The sequence below is a fragment of the Gordionus sp. m RMFG-2023 genome, chromosome 2 (assembly GCF_954871325.1).
Source record: "Gordionus sp. m RMFG-2023 chromosome 2, tfGorSpeb1-WG-v2, whole genome shotgun sequence".
In the NCBI taxonomy this organism is placed as follows: Eukaryota; Metazoa; Nematomorpha; class Gordioida; order Chordodea; family Parachordodidae; genus Gordionus; species Gordionus sp. m RMFG-2023.
The window spans coordinates 212,414-231,176 of record NC_088776.1 but is presented as its reverse complement, the minus strand read 5'-3'; the positions used below and the strand labels follow the sequence as shown (position 1 = coordinate 231,176).

General features: G+C 31.3%; 1 protein-coding gene across 1 annotated transcript; it reads right to left on the bottom strand.

The window, feature by feature from the left end:
* Positions 1-66: 66 nt before the first annotated feature.
* On the bottom strand, positions 67-18,321 carry LOC135924586 (collagen alpha-2(I) chain-like). Its single transcript, XM_065459658.1, has 15 exons — positions 17,975-18,321; positions 11,223-11,355; positions 6,669-6,823; positions 6,476-6,601; positions 6,166-6,291; positions 5,841-5,966; positions 5,565-5,690; positions 5,164-5,289; positions 4,915-5,040; positions 3,944-4,069; positions 3,278-3,503; positions 3,040-3,174; positions 2,261-2,347; positions 1,547-1,713; positions 67-608 (listed from the first exon to the last, which is right to left on the bottom strand). Exons 1-15 carry the CDS (start codon positions 18,302-18,304, stop codon positions 225-227), a joined length of 2,499 nt encoding a protein of 832 aa, XP_065315730.1. The 5' UTR covers positions 18,305-18,321; the 3' UTR covers positions 67-224.
* Positions 18,322-18,763: the final 442 nt, after the last annotated feature.

Here is an 18,763-nt window from a genome sequence, read left to right as displayed (position 1 = left end):
TGGATTGTTTACACGAAATATGAAGATGTTTTGACATTTAATTTAAAATAAATAAAATTACACTGACCTAAGTAACAAAAAAAATTGAGTGGAAATTTTTATATAAATCAAAAAAGAATATTTTTTTTAAAAAAAAAATAAAAAAATAAAAAAAAAATAGAATGATATAAAATATAGAATAGAATGGAATGGAATGGATTGGAATGGAATGGAATGGAATGGTATTATCGGGAACAAACTACGCAAGACACCTCTCTTCCGGATAAGAAAGCTTTGCCGGGTAAATTGGCATTCTTTAGTTCGACAATATAAAGAGCCGAACCGTCGCCGGGTGTCCCACTGGATTCGAAATCAGCATTTTCGTCGACGCAAATATAGCTAGAACGAGATAATTCCTCGTTAGCCGCCATCAAGTAACCCCTGAATGACAATTGCCACTCACTTTTTGTGTTAATTTTAATTTCGTCGCTTGCCAAATCGTGATCATAAGATCCACGAGAAGAGGATGAATAACCTGATCTGGGACAATCTTTAAAACCCGGGAACATTAAAGTAACCGCACGAGGAACGCAGCACAGAGAACATAGGCCCACGTTGAACTTGTGACCCTATTTATGTATTTAATGTAAAAGTAATGTATAAGATTTAGTTCGTAAGCCGTGCCCGACCTGGGTGATTTAAGTAATTTCTAAAATATGCGAATCCAATCCCAAATTCTTTAAATATTAGATACAGAAAAAAACTTGGGTTGTTTTTGAAAATATAAATAGAAAGATGATTAGGAAAACAAAATATTTGAAATTGTCATGGAAGTCAGTCAGAAAAACAAAACTTAAAAGTTTGGGAAAATGTGTGCTTAAAAGTTCAGTCGGATTCCACTCTGCCTCGGGAGTAGTTTCTACAAGATTCTAATATGTCGAAGGGGATTCAGAAAATTCAAGGCTATTCGTAGATCCTGGAAATAATATAAATTATGCATAGTTCGAAAGTTCATTATAAAATTGTCTTGAAATCGACAGGGAAGCCTTTCTAAATAAAACACACGTTATTAATGATTTATGCTTTAAACATTTCCTAAACTATTTACTTGTATCAATCAAAATAGAATAATAATTTTGAAATGACTTGGGGGCTTACCTTTATTTAAGATCTCTACATCCCACCTCCACTTTCCATAAAAATACAAAAAAACAAGAAAATCTAAAAAAGGTTTCTCATTCCACCTTTCTTTCTTTCTTTCTTTCTTTCTTTCTTTCTTTCTTTCTTTCTTTCTTTCTTTCTTTCTTTCTTTCTTTCTTTCTTTCGTTTTTCTTCCTTCCTTCCTTCCTTCCTTCCTTCCTTCCTTCCTTCCTTCCTTCCTTCCTTCCTTCCTTCCTTCCTTCCTCCCTTCCTCCCTTCCTCCCTTCCTCCCTTCCTCCCTTCCTCCCTTCCTCCCTTCCTCCCTTCCTCCCTTCCTCCCTTCCTCCCTTCCTCCCTTCCTCCCTTCCTCCCTTCCTCCCTTCCTCCCTTCCTTTCTTTCTCATTTTAACATTAGGGATGCGTCAACCTTGCGAGTGAATGGTGAATGCTCATCGTACAATCTATATTCGGCCCCATAAATGGTTGACTTGGATTGAAAGCCCTCGAGGATAAATTTGAAGTCCGGATTACGCGGCAAACATTGATAGTCATAACCGGATCCCGAAAAGAAATAGTGACCGCCAGATATGTAGCCTTTTTTTAAAACAAAGATATAAAATAGAAAATTGAGTTAAATGCTACTCTTTAAGTTTATCTAGTGCTGATAAATGATTTTTAAAAATGTCTACCTCAAAATTATATTACGCCAACTCGAATATAGTATCTTTGATTGGCGATTCATAAGTACATTTAAAAGTGTACACATTTAGGAGTCAGCTGTAGCGCCATTTTGGTGTTTCGATTAAATGACATTAATATGCATTCTTATATAAGGATCGATAAAACAATTAGTTGTGATCCACAAAATGAGGCTACAGCTGACTTCCTATACATGTACACATTTAATTAAAGAATGTATAATATATTTTATTTTTTATGTAATATAATAAAAAATTTAAAAAAACAAAAAAACATTAAAAACATTTGGGTTTGTTTTTGTCATATTTTGAATACTTATCTTCTAAATCCGTGTTAATTTATGTTGATAATTTGGATATTAGATTTATTAACTTAATTAATTGGCAGGAGAATATATACCATCACAAAAATGACAAAAAAAATAGGTTATAAAATGAATTACCGTCATAAATAGTTTCCGCATCTCCTAGTGGATTTTGACAACTGCTTTTACCGAATTGAATGTAGCAAGAATGATATTCCTTTTCCACTTAATTTTCAGGAAAATGAAATTATATATATGTTTTGAAATATGTATACATATAAATGTGTATGCTAATTAAGACCAATATACAATACAAGCAAGTATATAATTAAAGAAATAGCATCATAAAGAATAATTTAAAATTATCCTATTGGAATCACCTCACTGGAATTAATTAAAGATCAAGATGGTTTACTATTTACTAGGGTTGTTTCCTGATTGAAGCGTGCGAGGAGACATAGAACGCGTCCACGATTCGATCTTAAAAATCGTTTGCGAAACGTTCAATATGCCCCAATCAGGAACGCTATGGTGAAACTACAAATATATACATAAACTCAATCCATATACTTTTCATTATACACTATAAAAGGCATGACCAAGATTTTACAAAAAGGAGCGAAAGGGAAGGTTTTATAAATATTATTGGAGGTTTTTGGCCAGGTTTTCTTGAAATAATAATTTAAGTTTTGTATTTTTTATTGTCCTTTTTCTTCTGAAAGATTTAAATTATAGTTATTATTTTTTTTTTTTAAATTATTAATTTATATATACATTTATTTTTTCTTTTGGAACTGTTTATAATTATTTTATCGGACTACTAATGTAGTGAACTTTAAAATGATAGTCCTTGCTAATTACTCTTATGATAAGCATTTATAGTAGTATCTAATTTAAAATATAACGGTAAATTAAACCTATAGGCCCGACTTTGGCGCAGTTGTGGCAAACGCCAGATTCACCATCTATACCGTGAGTTCCATCTTGCCCAGGTGTTCCATCTAACCCCGGTGCTCCCACTTGTCCGTCTAGACCGGCATCACCTCTTTCACCTTAAAATATAATTATATTTAACAAGAGATAGGGCACAGTAAAAATGACTCATTTTAATATACCATAATACTTGGCTTATAATAAAAAATGTGAATAATATACCTGGGTTTCCTGGTTTGCCATCGATCCCTGGTCTTCCGGTCGGTCCTTGCGGACCTTTCTGACCAGTAGCACCTGGATGACCATTTTTACCAGTGTTACCATCTGGTCCAGGTGGTCCTGGAGGTCCAATCGACCCCGGTCCTCCTGGCGAACCTCGCCCGCCTGTTGGACCTGCTGGTCCTTCTTTACCGTCTTGCCCTGGTTCACCTCTGTCACCTGGAGGTCCCTTTTAACAATATGGTTTGTTATAATGGATAATTTGTTTAGTTATATATGCATCCTTAGAGTTTTTTTAAAGTTATTTTTTATAAACATGAGCTAGGAAATAAAATAAAAAATATGGCCAAATTTTTTAGTTGAAACTTTGTAAATCTTTCATTAACGAGTAAAAGTTCCAAAACTTTTAAAACAACTTTTGGACATAACCTTAGGCCAAGGCCATGCCAAAGCCTTATTTCGTTAGATCTTTCGAAAAAATTTAAAAAACTATTAATATATAGTCATAAATTAAAAGAGAGTACTCTTAAATTTATTCCCAAACACATTTTCTTTCTTTCTTTCTTTCTTTCTTTCTTTCTTTCTTTCTTTCTTTCTTTCTTTCTTTCTTTTGACTTAAATTTGATGTTCAAAATTATATTAGCAGGGCTCGCCAAAAGATAAATATACTCTGGGTCCAGGTTTTCCCTTTTCTCCATTTCTTCCTGATAGTCCATCTTTTCCGGCTAAACCATCGTTGCCTTTGGGTCCATTAGCCCCGGGCAAACCGTCTTTCCCTTGTTTTCCATCTTTACCCTTCAATAAATAAAATTATTTATACAAATTGAGCGTTTCAAATGCTGCCTTAAAGGGCAAAATGGCCTCATGCAAATTGGTAAAGTTATCGTTTGGCGTTAACGACCATTTTAAAAACGCAAATATGTTTGCTTTTTCATAACTTTATTTTAATGAATGCAATATAAATAACTTACTTTACTTATATCCTAAAAAAAGGAATATTTAGAAATGTAAGAAATAAGAAGGCAGACGATAATGTAATCTTCAAAAACAACTCCTTTTTTTTGGTAAGAAGTGATAAAAAATCGACGATATTAATAAAAAGGCAACCTCAATATAAACAAGGGATGCCGATGCGTTACGTTTTTTTTTATTAACAAATCATGGCAAAAAACGTAAACGCTCAACTTGTGTGCCGTGCACTATAAGTCATTACGAGATTATATTATAATATGAAGGCTGCGTTTTGATTGGAAAAAGTGTATGAGCGATTACGTGTTTTCAATATTTACATCTGCCTAAATTTCAATTTAATTTGATTCAATCAATGGACAACCCAGCTGTTTATTCGAGACGAGAGTATCGAATAGAATTTAACGTATTCATCAAAAAAAATTTAAAAATGGAGGCTCTCACTACGACAATAGAAAAAAATAATGAGTAGTTTTATATTCGTTTTGAAAACAAATGCCATAAAAAATGGATAAGCAAAAAAGGGAAATGAGCAAGACGTATAATTCTGTTTCGATATCTTTTTCAAATTTTTTTTAATTTTAATATTTGAGAATTAGTGTTAGCTAATAAGTAATACTAAGAGAAATTTATTTTTATGCGCTTTTTTAAAACATAAAAATACTATTTACAGCAGGTCCAGGTAACCCCGGTATTCCATCCTTTCCCGGGATTCCGTCTTTACCAGGAGTAGCATCGATACCATCCGGGCCTGGAGGTCCATCTTTACCGGGCACTCCTGAAGGACCTATTGGACCCTTTTAAAAATACAAATTAGAATTGTCATAATAAACTTTTTTTATCAATTTTTTTAAGGATTTTTTTAAAATAGATAATAAAAATTGGGAGAAGAAAATGGATAAAACTTTATAAATTTTTACTTTTTCACCTGGGCTACCAGGTATCCCATCCGAACCGGAACTACCTGGTTCCCCATCTTTGCCGGCATGCCCATCAAGTCCATTGATTCCAGGATTACCATCTTTTCCTGGCGCTCCTTTCGGTCCCTTTAAATGTGTGTAATAAAAATGCATATTTATAAGCTACTCGTCTCGTATTTATATCTTATTTCTTTCCTGCGCATTTATTAGACAATATATATACTTAGGCTAATTATCTTAAGACCTAACCCAAAGAGTTTAATTTACTTCTTGTATGCAATAATATGTTAAGATAAACCGTCCTAATTATATAATAATAAAAATAGAGATGAAAATATATTGCAAATAAAGATAGACAGATGGATAGATATACTATAATTTATTTAATAAATTGTGTAAACCATATTTCCTTTGGTTCCTGTTATTCCAATTTTTCCGGGGTTACCGTTTCTTCCAGGGTTTCCATCTTTACCTGGCCTACCTGGCAGTCCATCTAGCCCTGGTCTACCGTCTCTCCCAGGTGGACCCTGGTTAATAATCACAATAACTAAGATTAGAAAGAAAGATACTTTTCTATCTTCCCTTTTTTTTACAGTCTTTGAAAAAAAGGAGCAAAATTGGAATGTCATATTAATGTTTCAACATAACTATACAAGTCCCTGATATATAATAGTTACCGGAGGTCCACTAAGCCCTGGAATACCATCTTGCCCTGGTTCACCGGCTATACCAGCTTTGGCGTCTTTGCCTTGTTGACCCGCCTCCCCCGTAGGCGCATCATCACCAGGTTGTCCCGAGTAACCCTTATTAAAAGGTTATTATATATAAATTGTAAAAATTATAATGGAGTAGATAAAACAATATAATTTTAATACTTATACTCAAATTTTAATGTCTTACTTAATTATATAATTGTTTTATCTCGAAACTTTTGAATAGCGGAACATATGATGATTAATAATGGATATAATCATTAAAAATAATAAATCGAATATTAATAACTTGTTCTCCGGATAATCCCGGCAAACCGTCTCTCCCAACTTCGCCTGGCTTTCCGTCTCTACCCGGCACTCCATCTAACCCAGGCCTTCCTGGAAATCCATCCCTCCCTGGTTGTCCAGATGGACCCTATATGCAATTATTACATTTTTATTTGAAATCAGATGCGACTTAACAGGTGATCGAATTTAAATCTTAATAATTATAAGCTTATTACGATGACGCAATTTACGTCAAAATGAATATCGACAAATAAAAAATTTTGTACTACCTGAATTTACTTTCATACGAATCAACAATAAAATAATATAACCAAAATTCCATTTTTTCCTGGAGGACCATCTCGCCCTGCTGGTCCATCTTTCCCTGATGCACCGGAATCCCCATCTTTACCTGGCTCGCCTGGCATCCCATCTAATCCTCTATCTCCTCGAGGTCCCTATTGTTAAAAATATATAATTAAAATTGACCTTTTTTTTAAATCTAATCTAAAAAAGGTTTTTAACTTGAGTTCCATAACGGCCAGCAACCCCGTCACGTCCAGTATTTCCATCGGGTCCTGGCGATCCGTCTCTTCCTGGTCGACCATTTTCTCCCGGTGATCCTGGGATTCCAGGAGACCCCACCCTACCTGGAGCCCCATCTGAACAACGTCTGCATTCTTTCAATGTGTATTATATTTTTATATCTTATTAAATATCAATGACAAAAGTTAACAAAATGAAGAATAATCATGAAAAAAAAGAATACTGGATTCTGGAACATTCAGACTCGAATTCTGGACTTGGACCCTGAAATATTTAGAACAGACCCGGTATTATGTGATTGTTCATTTTATGATTAATCTCTAACAAAAGGTGAAAACTATTAGATGATGCCAAAATTGAATTATCTGTCTTTACTACTAATATTGGGCACAGCTGTGCGCTTTGTTCTACTTTTTAATATTCTTTATCTTCCAAAATTGGTATTTATCGAATTTAAATTAAATTTATAAAAAAAAATGAATTGCCATTTTATAAATTATATATATAATCGTCTGCCTTATTATTTTATTCAGAATTCCATTTAAAATAAATTTTTCATATTTTGTTATTTATATATATAATATTTAAATTTCGTTCATTCGTTATTCTTTTGTCATTCTGTGTCGTTAAGAACGGCAGAGCGACACTTGATTTCACCGGTCAAATTATGATAAAAATTATCTACCAATTTTTGGACAAGCTGTAGTTACCTGTGCGCACACAGGGTTTAGCTCCAAACTTAAACGCCTTTGGACAATAAGAAGGTTTAAATAAAATGCCATACCTCATTTAATTAGAGTTTTTAATTAGGGATGGGTTTGTATGTTATGATTTTTACCATATATTCTTAAAGATTTAATATCATATCCATTCGCTTCATATTTATCCTATAAAAATAATATTTAATATTAATTTATATTACATAACTTCTTTATGTTTCTTAACAATAAACCCATATAAAATTGTTTTTAATTTGATGATTTACATATGAACTTTTCGATTTTATAAAAGCTAGTTCTAGGCATAAATTTTATATTTAGATTCAATATTCATTCTCACAGGAAAACCGGCAATATTATTAAACAACTAGGAAAGAATTTTTAGTACCCCCTTCCCCCTCCCCAATTATTATTATCTGGGTTTTGTCTTGTGTATAATTATGAATGAAAAAGTATCAAAAAAGCTAAACCAGTTCGTTTTTCAAAATGTTTTATAACTCCAAACGATAATTTGGCAAATTTGCACAATACCATATGAAATGTATTTGCGTTTGTAAGAAAAGTTTAAATGGTCAATTTGTGCGCACTATGATACATTAAATTGCATCTGTCCTAACATGGTTACCTAGATCAAATTTTTTACCAGAGTTAAACTTGTAGACAAAAATTTCTATTTCTTAAAGCTCTTATTTTCACAAAATATACTTACATATACCTCATTCTATTTGATCGATAGTTACGGTAACTTTAATTTATATTTTAGCCGATCTGGACCAATCCGGTCTGCCTAGACCAATCCATAAGAACTGAAAAACTTATTTAAACCGTCTTTGTCGTGTTATTTGATATGCTCTTGTTCTTTTGATAATATAGTAGTATTTTTTTATATTCTTTTCATTGTGCAAGCAAATGAATATAAATACAATGAGAAGGAAGAAAAAGAAAGATTTCTAATATTTTTTTATTAAAAGTCATGCTTAAAAGGGTTGCTCATAAAAATTATCCATGGACTTCAATCTCATATTTGCAAAATGAGCAAACTAATTTTTCTTTCAATATTTGTAATTATCAAAATTCAGCATTTCGCGCCATTTTTTTTTCTTGGCAACCGCGCTGGAATGGATTTCCTCCCAGTTTAATAATATCTGGTTAATAAATTTTACAAGAATCGCCACTGGTAGGAATAATAAAATATATGTCTCTTTCAAAGAAGTGCTCTATCGATTTAGTTGACATTATGAATGTCACATAAAGTTTTGTGTTAACACTTTAAAGAAATTAGGTGTACAATGTATGATGAATTTCATAAACTATGTGATTGTCGAGTTCAAAGTTAAAAGTAGATCTCTTTGAATTTATTATCCTCACACCTTGACTTATGCCCATGTTCATGTTTAAATATTGTTGTAAGGAGTACTCGTTGCTAAACTCCTCAATTTAGCCTATTTTTGGAAAAGGCTTCAAATCAATATTTTACAGAAAATATTATCGAATATTCGAGATTTTGTGAGGCTTGTAAGCATTGTGTTGTTGGTTAAAATATTAACTTGTCAGATTTTTTTTAAAATCAGCTGATTTGAGATTTTTGTCCTTTTTGGATAATTTTTTTTTTTAAAAGTCAAATAAATGAAAAACTCTAGATTAAAATCAAGAAAGAGTAATATGATAAAATTATTACAATTTTGACCAATATCTATCAGCCAGCACTTGCATAAATGAAAAACATTTTCTCCTTCAAAAGGTCCTCGATTTAGTCTATTTAAAAATATCACAAAATGTCAGCCCCCAAAAGTGGGTTATATTTTGTGCTAGCGCAAATTAGAGTCACTAGCATTTACAATCTCAAGCTGCTCGAATTAAAAAATTAAAAAGATTTTTAAGATAACATTTTAAAAATGACAAAATTTTTAAATTTTTGGAGGGCTCTCTAAATTTTTCAGGGGGTCCAGCCCCTGCGCCCCCTACCACGACCCCCCCCCCTCTAATGACTCTATCGCCAAAAATACAAAATGAAGATTTCAAATTTTATGTAATGCCAATTTTGCTTTTTTTAAATATCGTGATTGTAAAACCATTTTCATTTTGGCCTCAAAACACATGTTATAATAATTTGTATTTTAAATAGCTGAAGGAATGAATATTTTTGCCCCAATATATCTTCCCTAAGATGAAGATCGATCGATGGCATCTAAATAATATACATATATCTAGTTTAAAAACATCAAATGCTAATCTATGCCTACACATAGATTTGTCAAAAATTTGATATCAATCCAACCAATGAAAAATTTATTTTATTTCATATGATCAAGGGAGTTCAGCTGCCAGAGCATATGCGATCGCTATCTATTTCTAAAAACTGTTTAATAATTGTCTTGTAGCTCACTTTAGAAGTTCTAACGTTTTTGCCTATTACTCGTCCTCCCAGGAAATCATGTTCATAGACCTTCTTATTTCCTTGGAAAATATTTTCTACCATGGTTGTTTTTGTTATTTGATCTGCAATTTTTTGAATATTTGCAGTTTTAATATGTTTTCAATCTCACCCAAAAAATCAATCAATTAATCAAACAATCAATCATTATCTGGATTTTTTTACATTATACATTTTCTAAAACCGATTTTTATAAGTATAATATAAAGAATATTATAAATGAATAAAATAAGGATTAAAATCATTTTCAGTGGATTATCTCTGTGAAGGATATTCGTCAAACTCAACCTTCGGTAATCCTGATTTACGCATGCGTGTTATATACAGTAAGTACCATTTGCTAGTCCCGGCCCGGATTTTTTCAGCCGTTTTTATATTTTCAGGCCCGGTCTGATTGTAAAAATTTCAGACCCGCCCCAGGTAAAAATAATTAAAAGTCTCTGATAATTATTACCTTTGATTAGTTTCTCCACGAGGACAAACTTTCCTCCACTTCCGATTTTTGTGCGCAGTTTGAAACCTATTTTGACCAGATCCCAAAGAGGTAGCTGGTAACTTTCCTAACCCTAACCCCGAAAAGCGAAACTGATAGGCCGATTTATTACAGCCATTTTTGCAACAGTTATTCGTATACTTTAAATCTATTAATGATTATTATGATGGTTCCTTAGGGATAATTAACTTATTTTGCTTTATAAAATTATAATATTTTTTAAAAGAATTTGCTATCTTTATCCCAATTTCTTTCTTTCTTTCTTTCTTTCTTTCTTTCTTTCTTTCTTTCTTTCTTTCTTTCTTTCTTTCTTTCTTTCTTTCTTTCTTTCTTTCTTTCTTTCTTTCTTTCTTTCTTTCTTTCTTTCTTTCTTTCTTTCTTTCTTTCTTTCTTTCTTTCTTTCTTTCTTTCTTTCTTTCTTTCTTTCTTTCTTTCTTTCTTTCTTTCTTTCTTTCTTTCTTTCTTTCTTTCTTTCTGGGGTTCTTAAAAGTAACAATACATTTAACATTTTTTGTAAATTATGTAAATTTGTCGCGCATTTCTGTATAGATATTTTTGATTTGTTCGCTATAAAAAAAATATTTTAAAAAGTAATAAAACCATAAAATTAAATTTATTTTTTAAATATCTAAATAAAAAATATATTAAATAAGGTTTTTAGGTCAGTATATATAAATAATAAAATATAAATTTTCCAAATATCTTGATTTTAAAAAAATAATTCTTAAAATTTATATAAAATATTATTTTTGTCTAAATTTTTTTAGATAACCGATAATTTATTCAAAGAAAAGAAGAAAAAAAATGAAAATACAGAAAAGAAATCAGATTAAAAATGAGAAAAAAAATGATTAATTAAATAAAAAAATAAATAAATAAATGCAAACTTTGTTCATAATGTCCGGCAACATAATTCCTTTTATCTCGAGCAGCCTTTTCGTCTTCTGTTAAAAATTCATCCCCTTCCTCGTAATTTTCTGGATCCATGGATCGTCTCTTTCTCACATTATTCTTCTGCTTCTAAAAAAAAAGAACAGAAGGAAAATAAGGAAATTTTTACTTCATGATATCACGACTAAATTGCTATAATTACTAATTACATTTTTTTCACATAACCCATCATTGTAAAATTTTATACTAGAAACTAATGTTAACGGGGGGAGGGGCAGGGGGGGGGGGCTTGGCGCTTTTTTTGTAAACTTTGGTCTATATCAATGACATAACATTCATAAAAGTGTACATCGATGAAAACAGCTGGGGACGCCATTTATTAAAAATTTTAAACGAGAGTCTAATTTATTCCTATGTCTGACGCAAATTTTATTAAAGAATTGCCTGATGATCGAGATAATAAGGAAGCTAGTTATCGATTTAATAGTAGTTTTTAACGTGAGGATAGTTACTATATGGGTTACCAAAATGGCGGGTCCAGCTGATTTGTATTCAACGACGCTTCCAAATGCATTATTTATGAATACATCGTCAGTCTAGGGCATTGATATATGTCATTGGTCGATATACAAGTCCAAATTATTTCTGTGCTTCGTGTTAGGGTTACAACATGGTGTTTTAAAGTCTTCATAAATCTAAAACTCCTTCATCCTCTATCAATTTTTTTTCAAATTTTATTTTTCTAAAAACAGCAGGTCACTCCTCGCCATTTTTGAAATTTTTTTTCCTTAATGAATGATAACACAAAATATTAGGTTACCAAACTAATCTGCGGTTATAAAACACCTTAAAATTAACGCCCATCAAAATCAGAAGATTTTTTTAAACTTAAAAATGTTATCAAAAGGTGATGGCATAGCTGATAAAATTATGGCATGATGAGAAAAATTGAAATTGCTTAAGTTTGATTCATGATATAATAATTGTGCAGTCTGACGCTGCTCTGAGGTGACTTCGTATCGAGTGTTGTTAAAGGGATCGATTTGAACAACCGATTTTTAAAAACGGATAACTCAATATTTTATCGATTTTGATCATAGATATGGCACAAGGTCTAGACATCGATCAGGGAAATCTCAAGGCTTAAACAATATTTTTCTGGCTAGAATATTGAATCAGCGGTTTTTAAAAATCGGCTCAAAACGAGCCGTTTAACAACACTATTCGTATCCTAGGATTTATAATATCTGCTAAATAGCCCCAAAAATTTCCCGATCTAAATCCCCTAGATTATCCTGCGCGGAAAGAAGTAAAAACCTTAATCATAAAAAATGGCTACTTATCACCTTCGAATTTTAGACGAACTTGGAAAAAAAAGGTAAAGTTCGGCTCTTAATTTGTCAAAAAAAACGAGCGTTCGATCTACAGAAGAAGAGATTGTTAGTTAGGGTTAGTAGTCAATATTAGTTATGTTTTAGTATGCCCATCCGCCCATTCCCCCCATACTTTCTAAGGTTCATGGCAAAATTGGCTGAAATTTCTAGGGTAAATACTCTAAACATGCCAGAATCCATTTCCGGTTAAATCGGATTTTAAAATTTTTTAAATCGCCCTAGCTAAAGGATTTAAAATCACGGATTCCGAATCCCCATACGACATATATATATATATATATGATATAAATAAGATTATTACAAAAAATAAGTATAATTCTCTATAATAATTTTTTTTTCATTTATTTATAGGCGGTTGTAAGGCTGGTTAAAAAATTTTTGAATATTGAGCGGGCGGTTTAACGGGATGATTTTTAAAACTAATGGGCCACAAGGATGTGGACCGGTGTTTTTGAATTATTTTTTGGGGCAAAATGAACCGTTTTTAATAAATTATTATTTTTTATTTCAATATTGCACATAAGTAATCATAAATGAGGAGCCAAACCAGCTGATCAATCAATTCTAAAATTGGACTTGGCGGGTAAAAGCGATTTTTTTCTAGATGAATTCAAAAACTACGAGCTAGGAGGGCGGGCGCGCGAGGCGGATCAAATTTGTTTATAAAGGTCCTGAACTCTAGAATTTTGTTCAGTTTTCTTTCTTTCTTTCTTTCTTTCTTTCTTTCTTTCTTTCTTTCTTTCTTTCTTTCTTTCTTTCTTTCTTTCTTTCTTTCTTTCTTTCTTTCTTTCTTTCTTTCTTTCTTTCTTTCTTTCTTTCTTTCTTTCTTTCTTTCTTTCTTTCTTTCTTTCTTTCTTTCTTTCTTTCTTTCTTTCTTTCTTTCTTTCTTTCTTTCTTTCTTTCTTTCTTTCTTTCTTTCTTTCTTTCTTTCTTTCTTTCTTTCTTTCTTTCTTTCTTTCTTTCTTTCTTTCTTTCTTTCTTTGTTATACTTCGCCCACTTTACCTCTATAGCTGTTCAATTCTGGAATTTCGCCTTTGATTTGAAAACCATTAGAACAGAAATTAAATATTCTTTTTTTTTCTATAAACAATTTAAATCATATTTTCATTATTTATTTCCCTTTCCTTTGTTTTTTTTATATTAAAACTAAAATTACATTTAAAACATAATTATTGCATTTTAATCAAAAATGTCAACGGTCGGTTTTTGAGTTTAAACTGGCCCGTTGCAAACTTCTAATATGAAATTGTCTATTAAGAATATAATATATTGGGGGGGGGGGGTAGTAAGTTTAGATAAGTGTGACCTTTTATTTTTATCAACTCGTGTTAATTTGCTTACACTGTAGAGGGCCAAAAGTGGTGTTCATTCCCATAATTACGGACTGTGGCGTCACTAGCGTTTTCCAATTTTTAGGAGGAAGTGGGGGGGGGGCTCAATTTTTCAAAATTTTACAAATTAGCCAAAAAAGGAAGATAATTATAATTTAAATTTAAAAATGAAATTCAAAGTCGGGAAGCTTTCGAACTTTTTAAAAGGCCTTTAGCCTCTTAAACCCCCCTTCCCCCCTTTACTCACCTCTATACTAACTCTTGTATGTAGTGTTATTAAACGGCTAACTCAATATTTTAGCCAGAAAAATATTGCCCAAGCTACAAGATTTCGATAATATATGTCCAGATCTTTGTTCCTGCTATGAGCAAAATCTTCAGGCTTGAGTAATATTTTTCCGGATGAAGCACATCGAGTTACCGGTTTTTAAAAAAATCGACTCAAAACTAACCGTTTAACAGCACTACCTGTAGGTGTGATAAGAAATCAAATTTTGAATCTCGAATTTGATAGAAATATAGGATAGAGATATAATTATCGCGTGTTATTTAGTTGTTATGGAACACCTATCAAGAATCTTGAAAAGATTGTAAACGAATACAAAGAGAATTTGAGAAAACGAGGCCCATCAACAAAGCAAATAAAGAAAATTATTTATAAACACGCATCATATCTTTCAGCTGTTAAGCTATAGAAAGAAAGATTCCATGTTTTTCACATTTTAATAGTAATTGAACATACATTAATGGATATTCAAAAATTGTCTAAATCGGCTTGGTTTACAACTAGTTCTGCAGGCCTCTAACATCATAATAACTTCATGCTAAAGGAATATATTTAAAATCTTGATCAAAATTGAATTGGAATTGAGATTTAAATATTTACGAATATCTTCTAACCCTCTTACATTAAAACTACACTACAAATTAGTATTTCTTAGGTAGATTTAACCAGAAGAATCACGTGTCAAAAGCTGAAATTGATGAAAAGTGGAATTGGAACATTCAAATTTTCAAAATTAAACAAAATAAAGTTTAATTTTATTATATATAATATAATACATATTCTTTTTTTTACAACCATGCTTAGGCTCGCCCTTCTTTCTTTCTCTCTCTCTCTCTTTCTTTCTTTCTTTCTTTCTTTCTTTCTTTCTTTCTTTCTTTCTTTCTTTCTTTCTTTCTTTCTTTCTTTCTTTCTTTCTTTCTTTCTTTCTCTTTCTTTCTTTCTTTCTTTCTTTCTTTCTTTCTTTCTTTCTTTCTTTCTTTCTTTCTTTCTTTCTTTCTTTCTTTCTTTCTTTCTTTCTTTCTTTCTTTCTTTCTTTCTTTCTTTCTTTCTTTCTTTCTTTCTTTCTTTCTTTCTTTCTTTCTTTCTTTCTTTCTTTCTTTCTTTCTTCTTTGGTAACAGATATCGGTATATTCGTATTTTTGTTGGTATGATAGGATTTCATATTTGGGCCAAGACCTAAAGTCGGCCAGTGAGAGGATAGGGCATTTTAGATATGTGACCAAGCATGATGTTACCTTGAGTCTCCTACAAATGTACAAATTCTAAATTTCACAATTTATAATTTCGTTTAAAGAAAATATTATTTAACAAAAACACAGATATGGATAAATTATTTTTTTCAGGGTGTGCTTCTGTAGTACGAATAAAACATATAGAGATGTATCATTAGTTAGAAATGGGGGGAGGGGGATATTCTTCTTCACAAACCTAAGAAATATTTTTCCAGGAGAAACATGGGTGCCTATTGTCACATTTATGATAAATAAAGAGAAAGATATTTTTATTAGATTGATTGATTGAAGAGGTAATCAGGAACTAATAAGATTGAGATAACTATACCCAAAACCAACAGAAAGGTGGGGGGAGGGGGAGGGCAATAGGGAGCAAAGTATAATTTTTTCTTCTTCTCACCCTAAATCAGAATTCAAATTTAAAGACTGAATGTATTTATTCATTAGATACTAGAAATATAATTCTAAGGATAAATTGCTAAAATGTTGTCTAAATATCTAAATTATAAAATAAATTTAGTTCAAAAATAAATCGATTCGAAATTGAATGGGGGGGGGCATTCCTCATCCTCAACCTCATCTTCAGTCTGGTTAACAGATACCCAAATAAACTTTCGAATCAAACTCTATTCTAAATAAATGTTTATGATATTTCCAAACCACCTTTTTAGTAAACGTAAATATGGTGTGGTTGGTATTGCAGGATATATCATAGGCTGCTGCGAGCTATCCACAATTTAAAATTTTATCAAGAAATATAACGATGAATTTAATATTACATTTTTTCTTTTTTAAAAAGTGACCTATATTAATATTTTTTTTTCGGTGATAATAAGTAGAACATATAGTAAAGAACTCTCCTTAAAAATTTGCAAATTTGTTTAATTATATGTTTCGTTTACCATTAGGTGAAACATTTTTTTTTTCCCCATTTAGAGATCATAATGATGAATTACAAATAGTTAGAACAATTAATATACAGCAAAATTTTGATATATTAACAAGGATTGTCTGAATTATTTTCTAAAAAAAATACCCTCGATGGGCCGGGCTTAAAAATATTTTTAAAAATATATCCGGGTATTTTTTCTAAAAAAATGCCCTGGTGCCTGAATTTTATTTTAGAAAACTATCCGGGCCTGGCAGTATATTTTAAGACCAAATATTTGAAATCGCCATTATTAAAAATCAAAAATAAATATAATATATTTTAGAAAAATCCGACCAAATAAAAAACCCGACCGGGGCCGAAAAAAATATTTGAAAAAAAAATCCGGGCCCGGTCGTGCGAATTGTACTTCTGTAGGTCTCTGAGATAGATAAAATCGTTAATTTATTTAAGTCGCGATCATTCTAATCTAGAATTGGCAAAGCCCCCAAAATACTCCTCCCCCATTTTTGGCTCATTAAAAATTTTTTTGTATTTCCGTTTCATCACATATAAATAAATTTTCCCCAGAGTCGTTTAAGCGTCTATTATATCTCTCCTCTAGGGTTACAAATATGTACAACAACCGTTTTATAAATCAATTGCTCGATATTTGTATAGTGTATCCTAATTCGATCATATCATAAACAACTTGTTTTAGTTAGACTGCTCTTAAAATACAAAAGAATGTTTTAAAATAGTTATTAAATCATTAAAATAACTTGATATTCAAAAAAAAAATGAATCAAAATTTTGATACTCGGACTACAGTCTAATAAAACTTTTTCGAAAAATGAGAGATTTTACGAAACACCCGCCTAATTTTTTATAGCACGAATTTTCCTATCCCGCGCCAAATCTTTTTTATACGAAATTTCCCCGCACCGTTGCAATTTTTTAAACAAGGCCGGGCTTCGGTGTAATCTCGAGGCCTAGATAATGTATGTTTGACCAAAAACTTTTTATTTTTAGCTGTCAGCTCACATATGGTATGTATTTACAGAATATTGTATCTTTCTGATACATGCTAAATTATCAGACTTAAATATTGAATTCGGTTTAGTGTTGTTAAGAAGCCCCATTTAAGTCGATTTTCCAAAACGTCCTGTCCCGATTAAGATTTTAGCTTAAATAATATTATGGTTAAGAAGCGTGGAGATTTGGAATGTAGAGGTCCAAGCATTTCTGCCAGCTATGTGCAAAATCTTTAGGGTTATATAATACGTTATTTTGGTTATAATCTTAATAGGCCAAATCGGGTTTTTTAAACAACACTAATTCGGATTATATGGAAACATTTTTAAAAATCTTTAGAATATCTTAGAACATAGAACAAAGGATTAGAACTACTGCGAAGATTGAAAGAAGGGGGCCACACCTTTCTAGAGAAATGGAAATGTCCAGGGTGAGATAGAATTTTGTTTGGCTAAAAATTGTGATTTAACCGGCAAATAAGCAATAATCTTAACATTACCGATCACTACAAAACTTTATGAAGGTTTATTTTGAACATTATAAAGAGATATGATGATTTATTTATTTATTCATTTTAAAAAAAAGTTTATATAAATGCTACTTGTTCAGGGCCAAATATAATGTCGTCTATATTGTCCCTTGTTTCTAGCGCAGAACTTGTAATAACAATTGGAATATCCAAAAAGGGGCCTAATTCAGAGTTAACCTCATTACTAACCCTTAGACTGGCTATTGCACCGACAGATTTATCAATGTCTGTCAAATTTCTGTTAGAACTTTCGTATGTTTCAACTTCGTTTCTCGTATCGGGATACCGTTTATTAGGTACCGAAGAATACTTGAGCAATATGGAATCCAGAGAGTCCCCATATCTTGTGTCATAGGCATCTACTGAGAGAATAGAATTTATATCGAAAACCTTTGAGGTCATGTCATATTGTCCATCCTTTATACTCAACAATAAGGAGTAAAATACTGGTAAGGTTAGTACGCTCAGCAACGAAGCGAATCCAAAACACAGTAACAACACGTGATTAAAGGTTGAAGAATAGCAGATATTTCGGTGTTCTTCCTCTTCCAGAATCTTTTTGGGATATGTGACATTGCCATTGGAGCATAAATTTTTGGTATTATTCATATATATTTCGCAGGGGGTAATTTCTTATAAAAATTATTGGCAAAAATATTGAACAAAAAATTCTTTAATAGTCTTTTTCTCCTCGGAGAGAGAATAGTTCTTATTATGATATACTTTTATATAAATTTATTTCAAAAAATTTAATCTAAAAAAAACATTAATTATTGATTTCATTTTAAAAATATTTTTTTAAAAAAGAAATTAAATTATTTAATTTCCAGAGGTAGTGAAATTAAAAAGAAAATATTTTTT

Excerpts from the sequence above, each read along its gene's own strand:
- LOC135924586 (XM_065459658.1), bottom strand. The coding sequence starts at position 18,304 with ATGACCTCAAAGGTTTTCGATATAAATTCTATTCTCTCAGTAGATGCC. Across the intron at positions 3,504-3,943 it reads AGGGAAAACCTGGACCCAGA|GGACCTCCAGGTGACAGAGG; the intron begins GTATATTTATCT and ends TATTGTTAAAAG. Across the intron at positions 609-1,546 it reads ATTCACCATTCACTCGCAAG|GGTCACAAGTTCAACGTGGG; the intron begins GTTGACGCATCC and ends ATACATAAATAG.